A 17,809-nucleotide genomic window follows, 5' to 3' on the forward strand; every position below is an offset into this window, starting at 1 on the left:
CGGGGCGTCCGGGTTTGGCGGTTCTATTTCAACATGGCCGAAGCGAGCAGCGTCAACGTAGGCAGCGGCTGTGAAGAAAAAGGGCCCGAGGAATTGTCTCAGGAATCTGCGCGCCCCGGCACTATCATTTCGAGGGTGAAGCTTTTCGACACCATGGTGGACACCTTCCTCCAGAAGTTGGTCGCTGCCGGGAGGTAAGGTAGAGGAAGTGAGGCTCAGTGTAAAATCTCGTTGTAGATTGTTGTCCCACTGGAATCTAAACCTCGCGAGATCAGGACGGCCCGTGATGGGAGGGTTGGGGCAAAGAGCTGAGTCACGTGGATGTTGGGGGGGGGCGCGGTCACTGGTTATTTTGCAAACGCAGGTAAGGTGGAGCAGAGCTAGGACTTAAATATAGCTACTCCTTTCTCCAGTAAACCTGGTTTTGATTATAGGTGGTTGGAAGGAACGTTACAGGCTTTCGGATTAGATTTAGGGTTCAAATCATGGCCCAACTTAAAATGAAAAAGATTTAGCTGCTCTGTGCTTCTGTTCAGCGTGAATAAAATAGCAACAATAGTACCTTTCTCATAGGGTCTTTCCGAGATTTAAATGAGTAAATAGTCGTAAGGGTTTTAGAACAGTGCCGGGCACGTAGAAAGCATTAGAATTATAGAATTTATTATGAAATACGTTTTATTAGAATTTATTAGTAATACGTTCTTCACTGGGTGGGTGTGAGGACTGAATGTCTTACAATAGAAACGATTCCGGTCTACTGTCTATGAACAGTATTCTAACAATGTTACTGAACACTTGAAACAATAGAAATTGGTAAGAGGAGAAATTCAGGCAAGCATTTATTGAGACTTGTGGTGCAGCCGGAGGGCTTGGAAGAAAGTTGTAGTAGGAGTCCTAGCTGGTTTTCCTGTGGGAGAGGCAGCTGGTCCCTTAAATGCGGAGAGGACAGGGGTGGATCCATTGGTCCAGCTTGGAGAGGAGGCTTAAGTGTTCTGCCTACCCCTTCAGCGGTGCTGCGTGCCGGGATCATGGGCAGTACCCAGCTTTTACTTCCAACAGCCCAGAATTAACAGTTGGCTTTTTGGTCTTTTTGTGTCTCATTCATAACTTGCCGTTAAGTGTGCGTGTATGTGGTCAGTTTTAGTCCCTTATGGTTTCTTTGTGTTCTGCTGCTTGAGGAGACTTCTGCCCAGGTGCAAGCATCGCAGCAAAGGGACCCAGGTCCCAGCCTGTCACAACAGTATTGGACACTTTAACGGGCGAGTTTTGTCCATGGTCCATACCCCAGAACGTTAGTGCTGAAACACTGTTACCAGAACCTTCAGGGGTTTGACCACAGCCTGTTCTCCATCCACCCTCTATGTCCCCACTACCTCTGTTCTTTGACCTGGTCAAGACTCTCATCTTCTGATGTCCTTCCAAGTTGTAGGACTTTGTTTCCTACAGAGACCTTAGGATCCATCTCATCACTCATTGATCCACTTAGCAAATATTTAAGTGCCTGTGCCAGACACTGTCAGGCACTGGGGGTACAATAAAACAAGGCCGCTGTCTTGGAGCTTGCCTTCAACGTGTGGAGATGTGAAGTAAGCAAAATCATCATGGAGCTTGGTAAGGCAATGCAGAGGCAGCTTGGGGGAAAGGGAAACATTAGATAAGGTAGGGATTCCGCTCTGAGAAAGTGAAATGGATCTGAAACTTGAAGAATGAGAGGGAACCAGCCTTTTGAAGAACTAGAGGAACAGCTTGTGCAAAGGCCTTGAAATGGTCAGGGCATTCTAGGAAGTAGCAGAGAGAGAGTAAAATGAGAGGAGGCTGGACAGGCAGGGGATAGGCTTATCAAGCAGGGCTCAGTTTCCACAGTAATAACTTTGATAAATATAATCATTTTTACGGACCATTCATGACACACCATCATCATATGTCCAGGCAAGCTCTGTTATTGATCGATTGATTGGCTTTCTCTTGCTCATTCTTGCCCTCCTCGCCCCTCCCCATAGGCCCTGTTCTCCATTAGCTGTTTGTCCTCCATTTTTTTCATGTGTTCATGTGCAGATATTTACTGGACATCTCTAGTGTCTCAGGCTCTGTGTTAGGAACTGGAAATACTGCAGCGCTGAAGATAGGAAGGTCCCTGCCCTTATGGAATAGACTTTCTTGTGCCATAAAGAAAAATAAATCAGCGAAAAGGAATAGAGCGCAGTAGGGATGGGTCTGGTTTAGTGTACGTGCAAGGGCCTGACACCTGAATCAGTTTGCGCCCTTGTAAGGTGTGTTGTTTCGTCTGTAAATTTATATAGGTTTTAAGTTTATATGAATCATAGTCGTGCTGCGTGTCTTTTGTTTTTAAGATAGAACCATAGACTGTAAATGCAGGTGGTTCATAGCTTCTTAGTGCTGTTTATCATTTCATGATACACGTACGTCCAGCACTTGCCCATTCCCAGTCAGGAACTCTTGATTGCTTCTAACTCCCTTCTCCACAGATTATGCCAGGGTACCTCCCCTCACAGACTGGTGCTAGAATTTCTTTGAGGTGTACAGTGGAGTGAAATCACTGGATCCAAGGGTTTACATCCACCTATGTTTCGTCAGATTGCTTTCCGGAAAAGCTCTTCCTATATTCACCATTCTAATGTTTGCCATTCTGAAGGTGTGAAAAGGGTATTTCATTATTATTTTAATTTGCACATTTTTAATTCCTTATAAGGTGTGGGCAATTCTTTGTATACCTCATTAGTCATTTGACTTCCTTTTCTGAGAACTGCCTACTTATTTCCTGTAATTTTTTTTTTTTTACTTTTTTAAAAAAATGGGTTTTTTATCTTATTGATTTGCTGGAGTTCCCAGTATGGTCTAGATATCAATCCTTTTGTCAGTTTTAGACTGAAGAGGAAATAGCTATCTCTATGAGATACTAGCTTTGTGTATCGTGTCCTTTGAGTAACAGAAATCCTTAATTAAATTCGAATTGCAGATTTTAATCGTTTACACTTTACCCCAGGAAAATGAGGCAGAAAGAGAAATGTAGTCATCCCAGGGGGCCTTCTCCCAAGCTATGTGGATACTCATGACTCTACTCAGCCTTTGCACTAACTCCACGTCCCTCAAACAGTCCTAATAAATTGTTAGGTGTCACCTAATCAATTTGCATTTTAAAACCCTCAATTTTCATGTAAGCCATGTGTTGAATCTTCCGGCCTGTGCTTATGGTATCTTGCTTATAGAGGCTGTACCCACACCCAGATCACAAGGGTGATAGGCCGTGTTTTCTTCTCTTGGCTGTTTTATCATTTTACTCTTTCAGTCTGTGATCTGTGTGATCACAGGTGTAAAATGGTAGCTCCAGTTCCTCTTACTTTCTTTTTAGTGTTCCCAGTCACTGCCAACTAAGCAGTTCATTCATCTCCGTTGCTTTATGGAGCCCCTTTTACCACATGGCAAGTCCCTCTGCATAGTGTGCCCCTGGGTCTCTCTTCTGTCTCACTGATCTGTTTGCCTCTCTTTGTGCCAGTGCATATGGGTTCTGCAGTTTTTGGTATATATTTTTGGCAAATTAAGGAAGTCCCTGTCTCATTCTAGTTTTCTGAGAATTATTAAGAAGATCACGATTAGGGGTTGAACTTTATCAGATGTTTTCTTCCTCAGGAAGAGCTTGTCATTTTTCTTCAGTTTGTTAATGTTTATGATCTACACTGGTAGATTTTAGGGACGTTAAACTGTCTCTGCATTCTTGGAATAAATCTTGAATATGATGTATTTAAAATGTATAGTTGGATTTAGTTAGATCAATGTTTATAAGCTCTTGGAAGCAACAGTTAGAACTGGACATGGAACAACAGACTGTTTCCAAATCAGGAAAGGAGTACATCAAGGCTGTATACTGTAGCCCTGTTTATTCAACTTATATGCAGAGTATACCATGCGAAACACCAGGCTGGAGTACACCATACGAAACAAGCTGGAATCAAGATTGCAGATGATAACACCCTTATGGCAGAAAGTGAAGAAGAACTAAAGAGCCTCTTGGTGAAAGTGAAAGAGGAGAGTGAAAAAGTTGGCTTAAAGCTCAGCATTTAGAAAACGAAGATCATGGCATCTGGTCCCATCACTTCATGGGAAATAGATGGGGAAACAGTGGAAACAGTGGCAGACTTTAGTTTTTGGGGCTCCAAAATCACTGCAGATGGTGACTGCAGCCATGAAATTAAAAGACGCTTACTCTTTGGAAGGAAAGTTACGACCAGCCTAGACAGCATATTCAAAAGCAGAGACATTACTTTGCCAACAAAGGTCCGTCTAGTCAAGCCTATGGTTTTTCCAGTGGTCATGCATAGATGTGAGAGTTGGACTATAAAGAAAGCTGAGCACCGAAGAATTGATGCTTTAGAATTGTGTTGGAGAAGACTCTTGAGAGTCCCTTGGACTGCAAGGAGGTCCAACCAGTCCATCCTAAAGGAGATCAGTCCTTAATATTCATTGGAAGGACTGGTGCTGAAGCTGAAACTCTAATACTTTGGCCACCTGATGCAAAGAGCTGACTTGTTGGAAAAGACCCTGATGCTGGGAAAGATTGAGGACAGGAGGAGAAGGGGACAACAGAGGATGAGATGGTGGGATGGCATCACCGACTCAATAGACATGGGTTTGGGTGGACTCCAGGAGTTGGTGATGAACAGGGGAGGCCTGGTGTGCTGTGGTTCATGGGGTTGCAAAGATTCAGACAGGACTGAGCAACTGAAGTGAACTGAAGTGAAATGAGACTATAGTTTCTTTTTTTTTTTTTTTACACTATCCTTATCAGCTTAGAGAATCAAAGATATATTAGCCACATATATTCCTCTCCTGGAATGGTTTATATGAAATCAGGATTACCTATGCTTCAAAAGGTTGAAAGAGCTCATTTATGCCTGAAGCTTTCTGGGTTGTTGAGGCCTGGCAGTATTATGTTAAGCAGCAGTGATGCAGTGGGCATCTTTCATCGTGTCCATAAAGTGTCTGGGCAGTGTTTGTTGCAGATTTTTGGTGTTGCTGTTTCTTTAATGACTACAAATCTGTTTAGATGTTATTTGTTCTTAAGACAGATTTACCATATTACAGGTTCCCCCTCCCCCCAAAATTTTGTCTCTTGAACTATTTTAAATTATTTAATTTTCATTATTTCCTCTTTTTCCAGTACATGCTGTTTCTTTGTTTTTGACTTTATGTAGCCGGAGTTCTTATTAATCTTTTTAAAGAATTAGCCTTTAAAAATTTTTTCCTGTGTTTTGAGGTTATATCTTGTGTCTTTGTCTTTGGAATCTATCCTTATCTTAATTTTTAAAATTAGATTTATTTTATTAGTCTCCTCCCAATTTTTTTTTTTTTTGGTTGCAAGTTGCAGGTCCTCAGTTTCCACGCCAGGGATTAAACCCAGGCCATGGCAGTGAAAGCCCACCACGGAATTCCCTGAAGTTCTTGAGTTGACCATTTAACTCTTCTTTTTCAGTCTTTTGTCTCCTGAAAAGTGTGTTTAAAACTGTACATTTTCATGTAATTACTGCTTTCTAATATTTTCAAGTCTTTGTTTGAGATTCATTTCATACACCGTAAAATTCACCCTTCACTGTGTGCAGTTGGTATACTCACAAAGTTGTGTTACCTTCACCACTCTGATTCCAGAACATTCTCATCACCCCAGAAACTTTGTACTGTTTAGCCGTCACTTCCCATTTCTCACCCCAGTCTCCTAGCTCCTGATAACCGTTATCTGCTTTCTGTTTCTATGGATTTGCCTTTTCTGGACATTTCATTTAAGTGGAACCATACATCGTGTCGTCTTACGTGTCCGGCTTCTTACACATAGCGTGATGATTTTAGGGTTCGTCTGTGTTATGACATGTATCGGTATTTCATTCCTTTTTATGACTGAATAATAATTCCAGTGTATGGTATATCATATTTTATTTACCCATTCATCAGTTGATAGACGTTTGGAATTGTTTTTCCCTTTTTGTCTGTTGTGAATAATGCTGTTATCAACATCTGTGAACAGATGTTATCAGTTCTTTTGGGGATATTCCTAGAAGTGAAAATGGGGGATTGTATAGTAACTCTGTTTTTAACTTTTTCAGCAGTTCCCAAGCTATTTTCCAAAGCAAGTGTACCATTTTACATTTACTCCAGCAGTTGATGGCGGGTTCTGATTTCTCCACATTCTCACCAATACTGGTTAGGTCTGTCTTTTTTATTATAGCCAGTAGTCATCCTCGTGGGTGTAAGTTGGTATCTCATAGTGGCTTGGATTTGCCTTTTCCTAATGATTAATGATGTTGAGCATATTTCATGTGCTTATTGACCTTTGGATATCTTCTTTGAAGACATGTCTGTTCAGATTCCTTGCTCATTTTTTAATTGGGTTATTTGTCTTTTTACTGTTAGCTAGTAAGAATTCTAATTTTGAGAAATCCAGTTTAGATTCAGTCAATTCAGTCTCTCAGTCACATCTGACTTTGCAACCCCATGGACTACAGCATGCCAGGCTTCCCTGTCCACCATCAACTGCCAGAGCTTGCTCAAACTCATGTCCATTGAGTCTATGATACCATCAACCATCTCATCCTCTGTCTCCCCCTTCTCCCCCTGCCTTCAATCTTTCCCAGCATCAGGATCTTTTCCAATGAGTCAGTTCTTCGCATCTGGTGGCCAAAGTATTGGAGCTTCAGCTTCAGCATCAGTCCTTCCACTGAATATTCAGGACTGATTTCCTTTAGGATGGACTGGTTGGATCTCCTTGCAGTCCAAGGGACTCTCAAGAATCTTCTCCAACACCACAATTCTAAAGCATCAGTTCTTCGGCGCTCAGCTTTCTTTATGGTCCAACTCTCACATCCATACATGACTATTGGAAAAACCATAGCTTTGACTAGATGGACCTTTGTCGGTAAAGTAATGTCTCTGCTTTTTAATTGGAGAAGGCAATGGCAACCCACTCCAGTACTCTTCCCTGGAAAATCCCATGGACGGAGGAGCCTGGTGGGCTGCCCTCTGTGGGGTCGCACAGAGTTGGACACAACTGACACGACTTAGCAGCAGCAGCAGCTGCTTTTTAATATGCTGTCTATCTAGGTTGGTCATAGCTTTCCTTCCAAGGAGCAAGTGTCTTTTAATTTTATGGCTGCGATCACCATCTGCATTGATTTTGGAGCTCAAGAAAATAAAGTCTGTCACGGTTTCCATTGTTTCCCCATCTGTTTGCCATGATGAAGTGATGGGACCAGATGCCATGATCTTAGTTTTTTTAATGTTGAGTTTCATAGCCAACGTTTTCACTCTCCTCTTTCACTTTCATCAAGAAGTTCTCCAGTTCCTCTTCGCTTTCTATCATAAAGGTGGTGTCATCTGTATATCTCAGGTTATTGATATTTCTCCCGGCGATCTTGATTCCAGCTTGTGCTTCATCCAGCCCAGTATTTCGCATAATGTACTCTGCATATAAGTTAAATAAGCAGGGTGACACGATACAGCCTTGACGTACTCCTTTCCCGATTTGGAACCAGTCTATTGTTCCATGTCCAGTTCTAACCGTTGCTTCTTGACCTATGTACAGATTTCTGAGGAGGCAGGTCAGGTGGTTGTGTATTCCCACCTCTTAAAGAATTTTCCACAGTTTGTTGTGATCCACACAGTCAAAGGCTTTGGCGTAGTCAATAAAGCAGAAGTAGAAGCTTTTCTGGAATTATCTTGCTTTTTTTATGATCCAGCAGATATTTGCTATTTTATCTCTGCTTCCTCTGCCTTTTCTAAATCCAGCTTGAACATCTGGAAGTTCTTGGTTCACATACTGTTGAATCCTTGCTTGGAGAGTTTTGAGCATTACTTTGCTAGTGTGTGAGATGAGTGCAGTTGTATGGTAGTTTGAACATTCTTTGGCATTGCCTTTCTTTGGGATTGAAATGAAAAATCCCAAATTGGATTGAAAGTCCTGTGGCTACTGCTGAGTTTTCCAAATTTGCTGGCATATTGAGTGCAGCACTTTCACAGCATCATCTTTTAGGATTTGAAATAGCTCCACTGAAATCCCATTACCTGCACTAGCTTTGTTTGTAGTGATGCTTCCTAAGGCCCACTTGACTTCACACTCCAGGATGTCTGGCCTTAGGTGGGTGATCATGCCATCGTGGTTATCTGGGTCTTTGAGATATTTTTTGTATAGTTCTGTGTATTCTTGCCACCTTTTCTTAATATCTTCTGCATCTGTTAGATCCATAACTTTCTGTCCTTGCTTGTGCCCATCTTTGGATGAAATGTTTGTCTTGGTATGTCTAATTTTCTTGAAGAGATCTCTAGTCTTTCCCATTCTATTGTTTTCCTCTATTTCTTTGCATTGATCGCTGAGGAAGGCTTTCTTATCTCACCTTGCTGTTCTTTGGAACTTTGCATTCAGATGGGTATACCTTTCCTTTTCTCCTTTGTCTTTCACTTCTCTTCTTTTCTCAGCTGTTTGTAAGGCCTCCTCAGACAACCATTTTGCCTTTTTGCATTTCTTTTTCTTGGGGATTGTCTTGATCACTGCCTCCTGTGCAGTGTCATGGATCTCTGTCCATAGTTCTTCAGGCCGTCTATCAGATCTAATCCCTTGAATTTATTTCTCACTTCCACTGTATAATCGTAAGGGATTTGATTAAGGGATTTGATTTAGGTCATACCTGAATGGTCTAGTCGCTTTCCCTGCTTTCTTCAATTTAAGTCTGAATTTGGCAATAAGGAGTGCCACAGTCAGCTCCTGGTCTTGTTTTTGCTGACTGTATAGAGCTTCTCCATCTTTAGCTGCAAAGAATATAATCAGTCTGATTTGGGTGTTGACCATCTGGTGATGTCCATGTGTAGAGTCATCTCTTGTGTTGTTGGAAGAGGGTGTTTGCTATGACCAGTGTGTTCTTTTGGCAAAACTCTGTTAGCCTTTGCCCTGCTTTGTTTTGTACACCAAGGCCAAACTTGCCTGTTACTCCAGGTATCTCTTGACTTCCTGCTTTTGCATTCCAGTCCCTTATGCTGAAAAGGACATCTTTTTTGGTGTTAGTTTTAAAAGGTCTTATAGATCTTCATAGAACCGTTCAACTTCAGCTTCTTTGGCATTAGCGGTTGGGGCATAGACTTGGATAACTGTGATGCTGAATGGTTTGCTTTGGAAATGAACAGAGATCATTCTGTCATTTTTGAGGTTGCACCCAAGTACTGCATTTTGGACTCTTGTTGACTATGATGGCTACTCCATTTCTTCTAAGGGATTCTTGCCCACAATAGTAGATATAATAGTCATCTGGATTAAATTTGCTCATTCCAGCCCATTTTAGTTCACTGATTCCTAAAATGTCCATGTTCACTCTTGCCATCTCCTGTTTGACCACTTCCAATTTACCTTGATTCATGGACCTAACATTCCAGGTTCCAATGCAATGTTCTTTACAGCACCAGACTTTACTTCCATCGCCAGTCACGTCCACAGTTGCATTTAGATTATTTATTTATTAACATTTATTTAGATTTAAAATTGCAAAGAATTTTTTTTTTTGGTTGCTTGAGCTTTTAGTGTCATCTAAGAAACCATTGCCGGGAGAAATATCAATAACCTCAGACATGCAGATGACACCACCTTTATGGCAGAAAGTGAAGAGGAACTAAAAAGCCTCTTGATGAAAGTGAAAGAGGAGAGTGAAGAAGTTGCCTTAAAGCTCAACATTCAGGAAACGAAGATCATGACATCTGGTCCCATCGCATCATGGGAAATACATGGGGAAACAGTGTCAGACTTTACAGAATTGATGCTTTTGAAATGTGGTGTTGGAGAAAACTCTTGAGAGTCCCTTGGACTGTAAGGAGGTCCCGCCAGTCCATCCTGAAGTAGATCAGTCCTGGGTGTTCATTGGAAGGACTGATGGTGAAGCTGAAACCCCAATACTTTGGCCACCTCATGCGAAGAGTTGACTCATTGGAAAAGACCTTGATGCTGGGAGGGATTGGGGGCAGGAGGAGAAGGGGAAGACAGAGGATGAGATGGCTGGATGGCATCACCGACTTGTGGACATGAGTTTGAGGAGACTCCGGGAGTTGGTGATGGACAGGGAGACCTGGCGTGCCGCGATTCATGGGGTCGCAAAGAGTCGGACACGACTGAGTGAACTGAACTGAACTGAAGAAACCATTGTGTAATTCAAGGTCATAAAGATTTATACGTATATTTTCTTATATGACTTTTATAGTTTTAACTCTGACATTTTGGTCTTTAACCCATTTTGAGGTAGTTTTTGTATGGTATGAGAAAGAGATCCAATTTCATTTTTTGACATACAGACATTGTCATTTAATTTTATGTACTTTGTAATTTTCCTTATCATTTCCTCTGTAACCCAGTGATTATTTAGTAGTATGTTATTTGGCTCCCAGACATGTAATTCTTAAAGAGTTATCCTTCTGTTGTAATTTCTAATTTTATCACGTTGTGGTGAAACAACAGTTTGTGTGATGCTGATTTTGTGGGAATTTTTGACATTCTGACTCTTTATGGCTAAGTCTATGGGCAGTTTTTGTTGAATGTTCCATGTATACTTGAAAAGAACATATAGTTTCTATTTCCTGGGTATAGAATTCTATTTTATTTATTAGTTTGAGCTTTTAAATTTTACTGTCAAAGTATTTTAGTTATTCCCTGGTGGTCTAGTGGTTAGGACTCCACTTCCACTGCCTGAGGCCCAGGTTCCTTGATCCCTGGTCTGGGAACTAAGATCCCACGTGCCACAAGATGTGGCCTACATGTGTGTGCACGTGTGCGTGTGTGTGTGTGTATGGAGAGAGAATATGCTCATTTCAAAAATGGTCTTGATTGTGCCATTCATTTCATCTTAAAAATCTCTCATCACAAAACAACAAAATTCTGTAAAGCAATTGTCCTTCAGTTAAAAAATAAATAAATTTTAAAAATACATTAAAAAATTAAGAAAAGAAAAAATCTCTCATCACAATTGTTTATATCTATTTTTTCCCGTTGTCTGTCTTTGTTACATTATATATAGAGGTTATTATTTTCTGTTAGATGCAAGAGAGTTTATTCTAAGAGAAATGGAAAGTCATTGATGTTTTTAAGGCATGACTGATTCTTTTGTGTGTGTGTGTGTGTGTGTGTGTGTATTTAGGAGATGGCTCTCCATGGGCTTAAAAATCTATTTATTTGTAATGCTCTGAATACAGTGATTGATCTTTTAAAGGTACTCTGACTGCTGTGCAGGATATTAATAGATTGTTGGTAGGATTACTGTAAGGTCTTTCTAGGCTTATACACTCTGATTTTTTTTTGCAACCTCAACCCATATCATGACAAATATATTTAAAAAGCATCGAGTATCTTGACTGAGGTGGTGGTTATGCGAGGTTTCACGTGTGGTAAAGGTACACAAATACAAACAAATGTGTGTATAACTGTGGAAATCTGAATGAGTTCTGTGGATGGTACCAGGTCAGCGTCTTGGTTTTGATATTGTACTATGGTTGTGTAAGATGTTAACATTGGGGAGAGTACATTTCTTTGCAGCTTCCTCTAATATTACTATTTCAAAATAAAATTGTCAAAAAATTTACATCATAAAATAAAAAGTACAGAAAACATCCGTGCAGCATGTTCAGTAGAAAATAGTTGAAAACCACCAAAAATGTTCCACATTTGAAGGATGGTGATTATGTAAGTATAATAACTGTCTAATAAGATGTTATTGAGGGCAGTCCAGTGGTTGAGACTCCATGCCTCCACTGCCTGGGGTGTGCAGGTTTGATCCCTGGTCGGGGAACTAAGATCTCCTATGCCACATGACCATGGGATTATATTTTGAATAATACTTCTGGAAAAAATGACTATGTTATAATGGTAAGTTTAAAAATTAGGTTATGTCATGGGGAGAAAAGTGTCTGTATCCCATATGAAATATAATTTGTATCTAGTCATATTAAAATTGTAGTTGACTAGTTGATGTGTTATATTTTTTATTACTCTAAGACGACAATTATCAGGTCAGTGTTGAGCTTTTTTACTTTTGAAGCTGTCCCCATTATTTTTGAGTCTAAATCATCTTGTCTGCCCTACTTGTCAGGTCACGGTCCTGAGCCTGGGATGCTGACTGCATGGTTGGGGCTGAAAAGGTCCAGGTAAAGTGTAGATGAGAGAGGTGGGTGGATGTGAGCCGATAAGAGATAGAATCAGATTGGATTGGAAGGAAAGGCGAGGGGGAGGGGACCTCCAGGAGGGTGCTGACTCTTCGTGATGGTGCTTGAGTGCAGGTTCACCATCTACTGAGACGAGGAAGAAACACTCGCCCATGAGTTGGGGGAGAGAAATGAGTCTGGGGTTGGAGATCAAGACCTCTGTTTGGATAGGTTCAGTTGGAGGTGCAAGGCAGCCACACTTGTGTATCTCAGCTCCTTTGCCCCCTCATCCTTCCAACCCACCAGCTGTGAAACCCACCTTCAGGATCCTGTCTGCACTCCTCTGCCCCTGCACTCAACCTCTGAGCAGCTGTGGAGTCTCACCCATGGTGGAAAATGGTGCTTCCACACAGTCATGTTCTTGGAATTCATCTGGGCCCTCAGAGAGCTCATTATCCTCATGTCTCCAGTCAGCTCTCTTCCCCTTCTCCACAGAAGTATTAATATTTAAAGTCTTTATCCTGTCCCTCAGGCCCTTCCCCTGCTACCTCTACACGCTCACTGAAAACGACCTCAACACCTGGTTCACAGAGAGAATAGAGACACCAGGCAGGAGTTCAGACATCTGAACACTCGGCCGAGATGCCTGGTCTTGCCTCCTCCTAGCTCCCTCCCCTTTATACCCCAGTGTCCTCCCCTTTACACCCCAGGCTGTGACTTCGGGGCTCTGCCTTCCCAGCTTCTAGTTCTCCATCTCCAGTTTTTTCCCTCAGCTTAGGGGAGTTTGACACCATTCTCCTAAAACCTTCCTTTCAAGGTCAAGAATAACTCTTTGTTGTTAAATACTTTGGACTTTTTTTTCATCTTTAAATGTACTTGCTCTCCTTGTAGCATTTGACACTGTTAACCACTTCTCTGTCCTTGAAATTCCTCCCTTGGCTTCCGACACCATTCTCTGCCCCTCGCCTCACTGGCTGCTCCTTCCTGGGCTCTTCTTCGTCCACTTGTCCCTAAAATGTGGGAGCATTGCCCTTCTCCTGCTTCACCTGCACGTGTGCAGATCACACGTTTGATATCTTGCTGTGCTGGAAGCCCTTCAGTGGCTGTTCATCGCTCCGTACTGTGGCTTTCAAGGCCCCGCGTGTTCTAGCCCCTGCCTGCCTCTTGTTCCCCTCTGCAGCTATACTTGGTCATCCTAACCTTCTCATTCCCTAGACTGCGAGAGCTTTCCTGCCTCAGGCTGTTTGCACTTGATGTTTGCTCTGCCAGAAATGGTTTTCTTGCTTCTCTAAAGCCACCTTTCTCCCCTAGTTATTCTTCATCACGACACCTTATTCTACTCCTTTGTAAAGACTTATCACAGCATGTTGTTCTGTTGTCTGTTTGTGGTCTGTCTTCCCCACATGAAATGTAAGATCCTTAAGGACAGAATCTTATCTGTCTTATTCATCACTCTCTGCTCATTGCTTATTATGGTGCCTGGCACATAGTAAACATTCAGTAAATAGCTTTGGAATAAGTGAGGATTCTCAAGCCACATCTGTCTCCCGAGCTTCAGGCCTCTGTCTCTAACAGTCTACTACTAGAAATCTCCACTTGGTGTCCCACAGAACCACCACGTTCAGCAAAACAGGATTTCTCTTCCCTCTGTGGTCCCCAAATTGGTTGAAAATACCACCATCTACTCATTCTCTAGGCCAGAGATTTGGGATTCCTCATTGACCCCTTGCTTCCAGTCAGCCACCATGCCCTGTTGGTTTCAGCCTCTCTCCTCAATCTCCTCTCCATCGTGATGCAAATGCTTCAGTCCAGGCCCTCACTGTCTCTCATAGAATTGTGGCACCAGCTTCCAAAATGGCCCTCCATCCTCAATCTTGCTTCCTCCCTCCAGTCTATGGCTCAGATTTGAGCATGTCCTTCTGCTTATAATGTCGAATTGGCTCAGGACTGCTCAGCTCCTTAGCTTAGTGTAAAGGCCATTGACGCCTTGGCCCTTCCCATCTCTCCAGCCATGGTCAGGGCCGTGGGTGTGCAGCAGGGCACACTTGGTGTGCAAACACACGCACGCAAATTCTTAGGCGTTGAGAGCTGCTGCTGTCCCGCACCCTTGCCGCCCGCTCTTTCCACTTGCTTTTCCTCATTGCTAGAACACCCTTCCCCTCATTCAGTTAAGTAGGAACTGACGGCTGGCTTCCACATAGAAAGGGCTCAGTAAATGTCATGTATGAATACAGCCTTTTAATACGTGTCCAAATGCTTGACCCTCTCCCGAGTCACTGAAAGTCCTCAATCCCAAAGACCAAGGACTTATACAGAGGACAGGAATCTTTGCATAGTAAAAGCTGGCCTGTTCACATGGCAGTTAGCCTAAGGGATATTTTAAAGTGCAGATTGGATTCCCCTACAACTCATGTTTTCCCATCCATGTTAGCTTGACCAGAGGCCAGATTACATGACACACTCCAGGGTGACTGGAGGATACTGGCCCTGCTGGGCTGTCAGATCTCGCAGACCCACCCCCGTCTTCCGTTAGGGTGTCTTCCTGTCGCTGGATCATGAGGCAGAGACGTCCAAATCTGCCCTCTCTCGGGCTTCAGGACTTAGAAATGTGGCCCCGCTGGAGCTTATCACATGCGACCTCCCCTTGTCTTCTGAAAACGAAGGGTTCTTCTCTGTCCATACAGCCTCCTGGACCTTCTGAGAAACAGCTGTTTTCCTGTTTAGCTAGAGCAAGTAGATGAGGTTTGCTGTGTTTTGTTGTAAATCAGGGCCCGCCAAGAGAGGCAGTTGCTTAGAGTTGGTGTTGGTGGGGCCCCGGTTGAAGTTAGCACCGTTGGGGGGAACGCCCCATCTGCCGCAGGTACCCACGGCCCCCAGCAGCGGTGCCACGAGTGGTGTCCATCCCGGGGGCACTGAGGGAGTGAGAGGTGACCGACCGTTCCTGAGTTCTGAGGTGCCAGCCCGGCCCAGAGCCTTTCCGGGTCCCGTCTTCCTGCCCGACATGTGCTGTGGAGGGTGGTTTGTAGAAACTGACTTGAAGCCTGTGTCTGACAGGGGCCGAGGAAGGAGAGCCAATCGCGCATGTACGTGAGCCGGTAGAGCTCTGAACGCATGGCAGCGACTGTTGGTGTTCATAGGCAGCAGTTCTTCAGAGGAAAAAGAGTGGTTTGATATTTAAAATATTCTGAGTAAGTAAGTGCTTCAGAAATACCTCACGCTCTTTGAATGTGCAGATGATGCGTGCGGCTGGCAGCGGCTAGTTTCTGAAGTGTGGTTGTGACTCACCAGACTGTGGTGTGCGGCTCCAGCCCATCATGCTGATTGTCTGCTCTTCGTGTGTTCTCAGATCACCCATCTCACTCTGTCCTTGCTGTGTCAGCCTTGCTCGAGTCAGCCGTCAGCTCAGCTGTGCCTCCTTAGTGCCCCCTCCCAGCAGCCAGAGGGGGTTTCTAACATACAGATCTGATCTTGTCCCACCCCTGCCCAAAGCCCCCTCTTCCAGCTCTTTCTGTCATGATACGGTGTAGACTTTGTGTGTCTGACCCACCAGCCTGCAGACTGTGTGTCTTGGAGGCCAAGGACACCTGACCCAGAGCTGATGGCTCCACCATGTCCCAGCTCTGTGACCTTGGGCAGACTCCTCTCTGCCTCAGCGTCTGCGTCTGAAAAATGGGCATGGTAAGAACAGACCCTTCCTGAGTTATCATGAGGACCAAGCGCGTTGCTTCGCATAGAGGGCTTGGAACAGTGCCTGGCTCAGGCGGGGCCCCGAGCGTGTTTCTCGTCACGGCACCTGCACCCCCAGGCGTGCGCACACTCTGATCTTCACGCTGCTGCCGGGCCTTCTGTCCTTCCCTCACAGACCCCTGCTGCTCTCGGACACTTCTTCCTCCAGGGAGCCCTGTGCTTGGTCACATCATTTGCAAATATTTTCTCCCACTTTGTAGGTTGTCTTTTCATTTCGTTTCTGATTTCCTTTGTTGTGTGAAATCGTGTAAGTTGGATTAGGTTCCATTTGTTTATTTTTGCTTTTATTTCTGTTCCCTTTGGAGACTGACCTAAGAAAACATTGGTATGATTTATGTCAGAGAAGGTTTCGCCTGTGTTCAGTATTAGGAGTTATTTGGTGTTAGGTCGTATATCTAAGTCTTTAAGCCATTTTGAGTGTATTTTTGTGTATGGTGTGAGCAGATGTTCTGGCTGGATTTACATGCAGCTAACTGACCTCTTACTTTCATCAGGGAACACTTCTGGTTTTTATTCCCTCTTCCTTTCTCAGTCCTGAGGCTGAAAAGGGTGAGGGGGAAAGACCAAGCAGCGAAATATTTCTTTTCTTTTCTTTCTTTCTTTTTTTTTCATTTTAGAGAAACATTTCTTAATAAAGCAGGGTGGCTGTACAGGTGGCGGGTGGCGGGTGGAGAGCATGGGTTTCTGTGACAATGCTCCCCAGCTTCTATATATTTGTATTGGTCTGTCTTCACCCTCCATGCCTTTATTGAGCGAAAACGCCGGTTCTCACCCGCCCTCTGGTGGACAGTCTGTGGAACAGGCAGGCAGCAAGCGGGGCACCGTGGAGGAGGAGGCCACACCAGGTTTCCTTAGCACTGCTGCTGCTGCTAAGTCGCTTCAGTCGTGTCCGACTCTGTGCGACTCCACAGACGGCAGCCCACCAGGCTCCCCCATCCCTGGGACTCTCCAGGCAGGAACACTGGAGTGGGCTGCCGTTGCCCTCTCCGTCTAGCACATGCTTGCTTGTCTGTGCCTCTGTCTTTCCATTCCTGCAGTTTATCTGCGCCTGTAAACTGACAGATGGACTCGCCACCAGAGCTTGATTCTGGCCTTAAATAGTTTAAGTTAAACATACGTGAAAACCCAGTTTACAGTGAGGTGGTTTGGTTTTGTTCTGTTTTATATTTGGAAGCACTGAGTTTTAGTTGCAGCATGCAGGATCTAGTTCCCTGACCAGAGATCGAACCCAGGCCCCCATTAGAGATGTGGAATCTTAACCCCTGGACCACCAGAGAAGTCCTTGCAATGAATTTTTAGCGCTGTGAATGACATGCTTTTTCGATGAGTTCAAGAACAGTCATGGTGTCTCAGATATTGGATAATAAGAGAAAAAAACAGGTTAAAATCAGTTAGTGTGTAGTCAGCTCTGTTTTGAAATTCAGTGAATGCAGTTTTGAACAGTTACTTTCAGCACGGTTTATGGCAGCCAGGACGTGGAAGCAGCCTCAGGCTCCGTCGACGGAGAAATGAGTGAAGAAGACACGGCGCGTGTATGCAGTGGGGCACTGCTCAGCCACAGAAAGAAACGGGACCGGTCATTTGGAGAGGCGTCGATGGACCTAGAATCTACTATACAGAACGGAGTTTAAGTCAGAAAGAGAAAAACAAATATCATATGTTAACGATATATGTGTTTTCCATGTATAGCCAGTGTGTATGAGGAATCTAGAAAAATGGTGCAGATGCCTAGTTCCAAGGCAGGAGCAGAGACACGGACAGAGAGTGGACTCGCGGGCGCAGCAGCGGGTGGCGGGGGAGGAGAGGGTGGGATGAATTGGGAGATGGGGTTTGATGTGAATACACTGCCATGTATCAAACAGGCAGCTGGTGGGAGCTTGCAGTGTAATCC

General features: G+C 43.8%; 1 protein-coding gene across 3 annotated transcripts in view; it reads left to right on the forward strand.

Moving 5' to 3' along the window:
• PMF1 (polyamine modulated factor 1) overlaps nt 1-17,809 on the forward strand; it is a 26,920-nt gene continuing 9,111 nt past the window's right edge. The window contains exon 1 of one of the 3 annotated variants that reach the window (XM_069576603.1): nt 1-194. In XM_069576603.1, coding sequence (XP_069432704.1) covers nt 34-194 — 161 coding nt within the window. In that variant the 5' untranslated portion in view covers nt 1-33. The remainder of the gene's footprint in view (nt 195-17,809) is intronic. The other 2 variants (XM_069576593.1, XM_069576611.1) reach the window with 2 other exon arrangements.

The sequence above is a fragment of the Ovis canadensis genome, chromosome 1 (assembly GCF_042477335.2).
Source record: "Ovis canadensis isolate MfBH-ARS-UI-01 breed Bighorn chromosome 1, ARS-UI_OviCan_v2, whole genome shotgun sequence".
NCBI classification, from domain to species: Eukaryota; Metazoa; Chordata; class Mammalia; order Artiodactyla; family Bovidae; genus Ovis; species Ovis canadensis.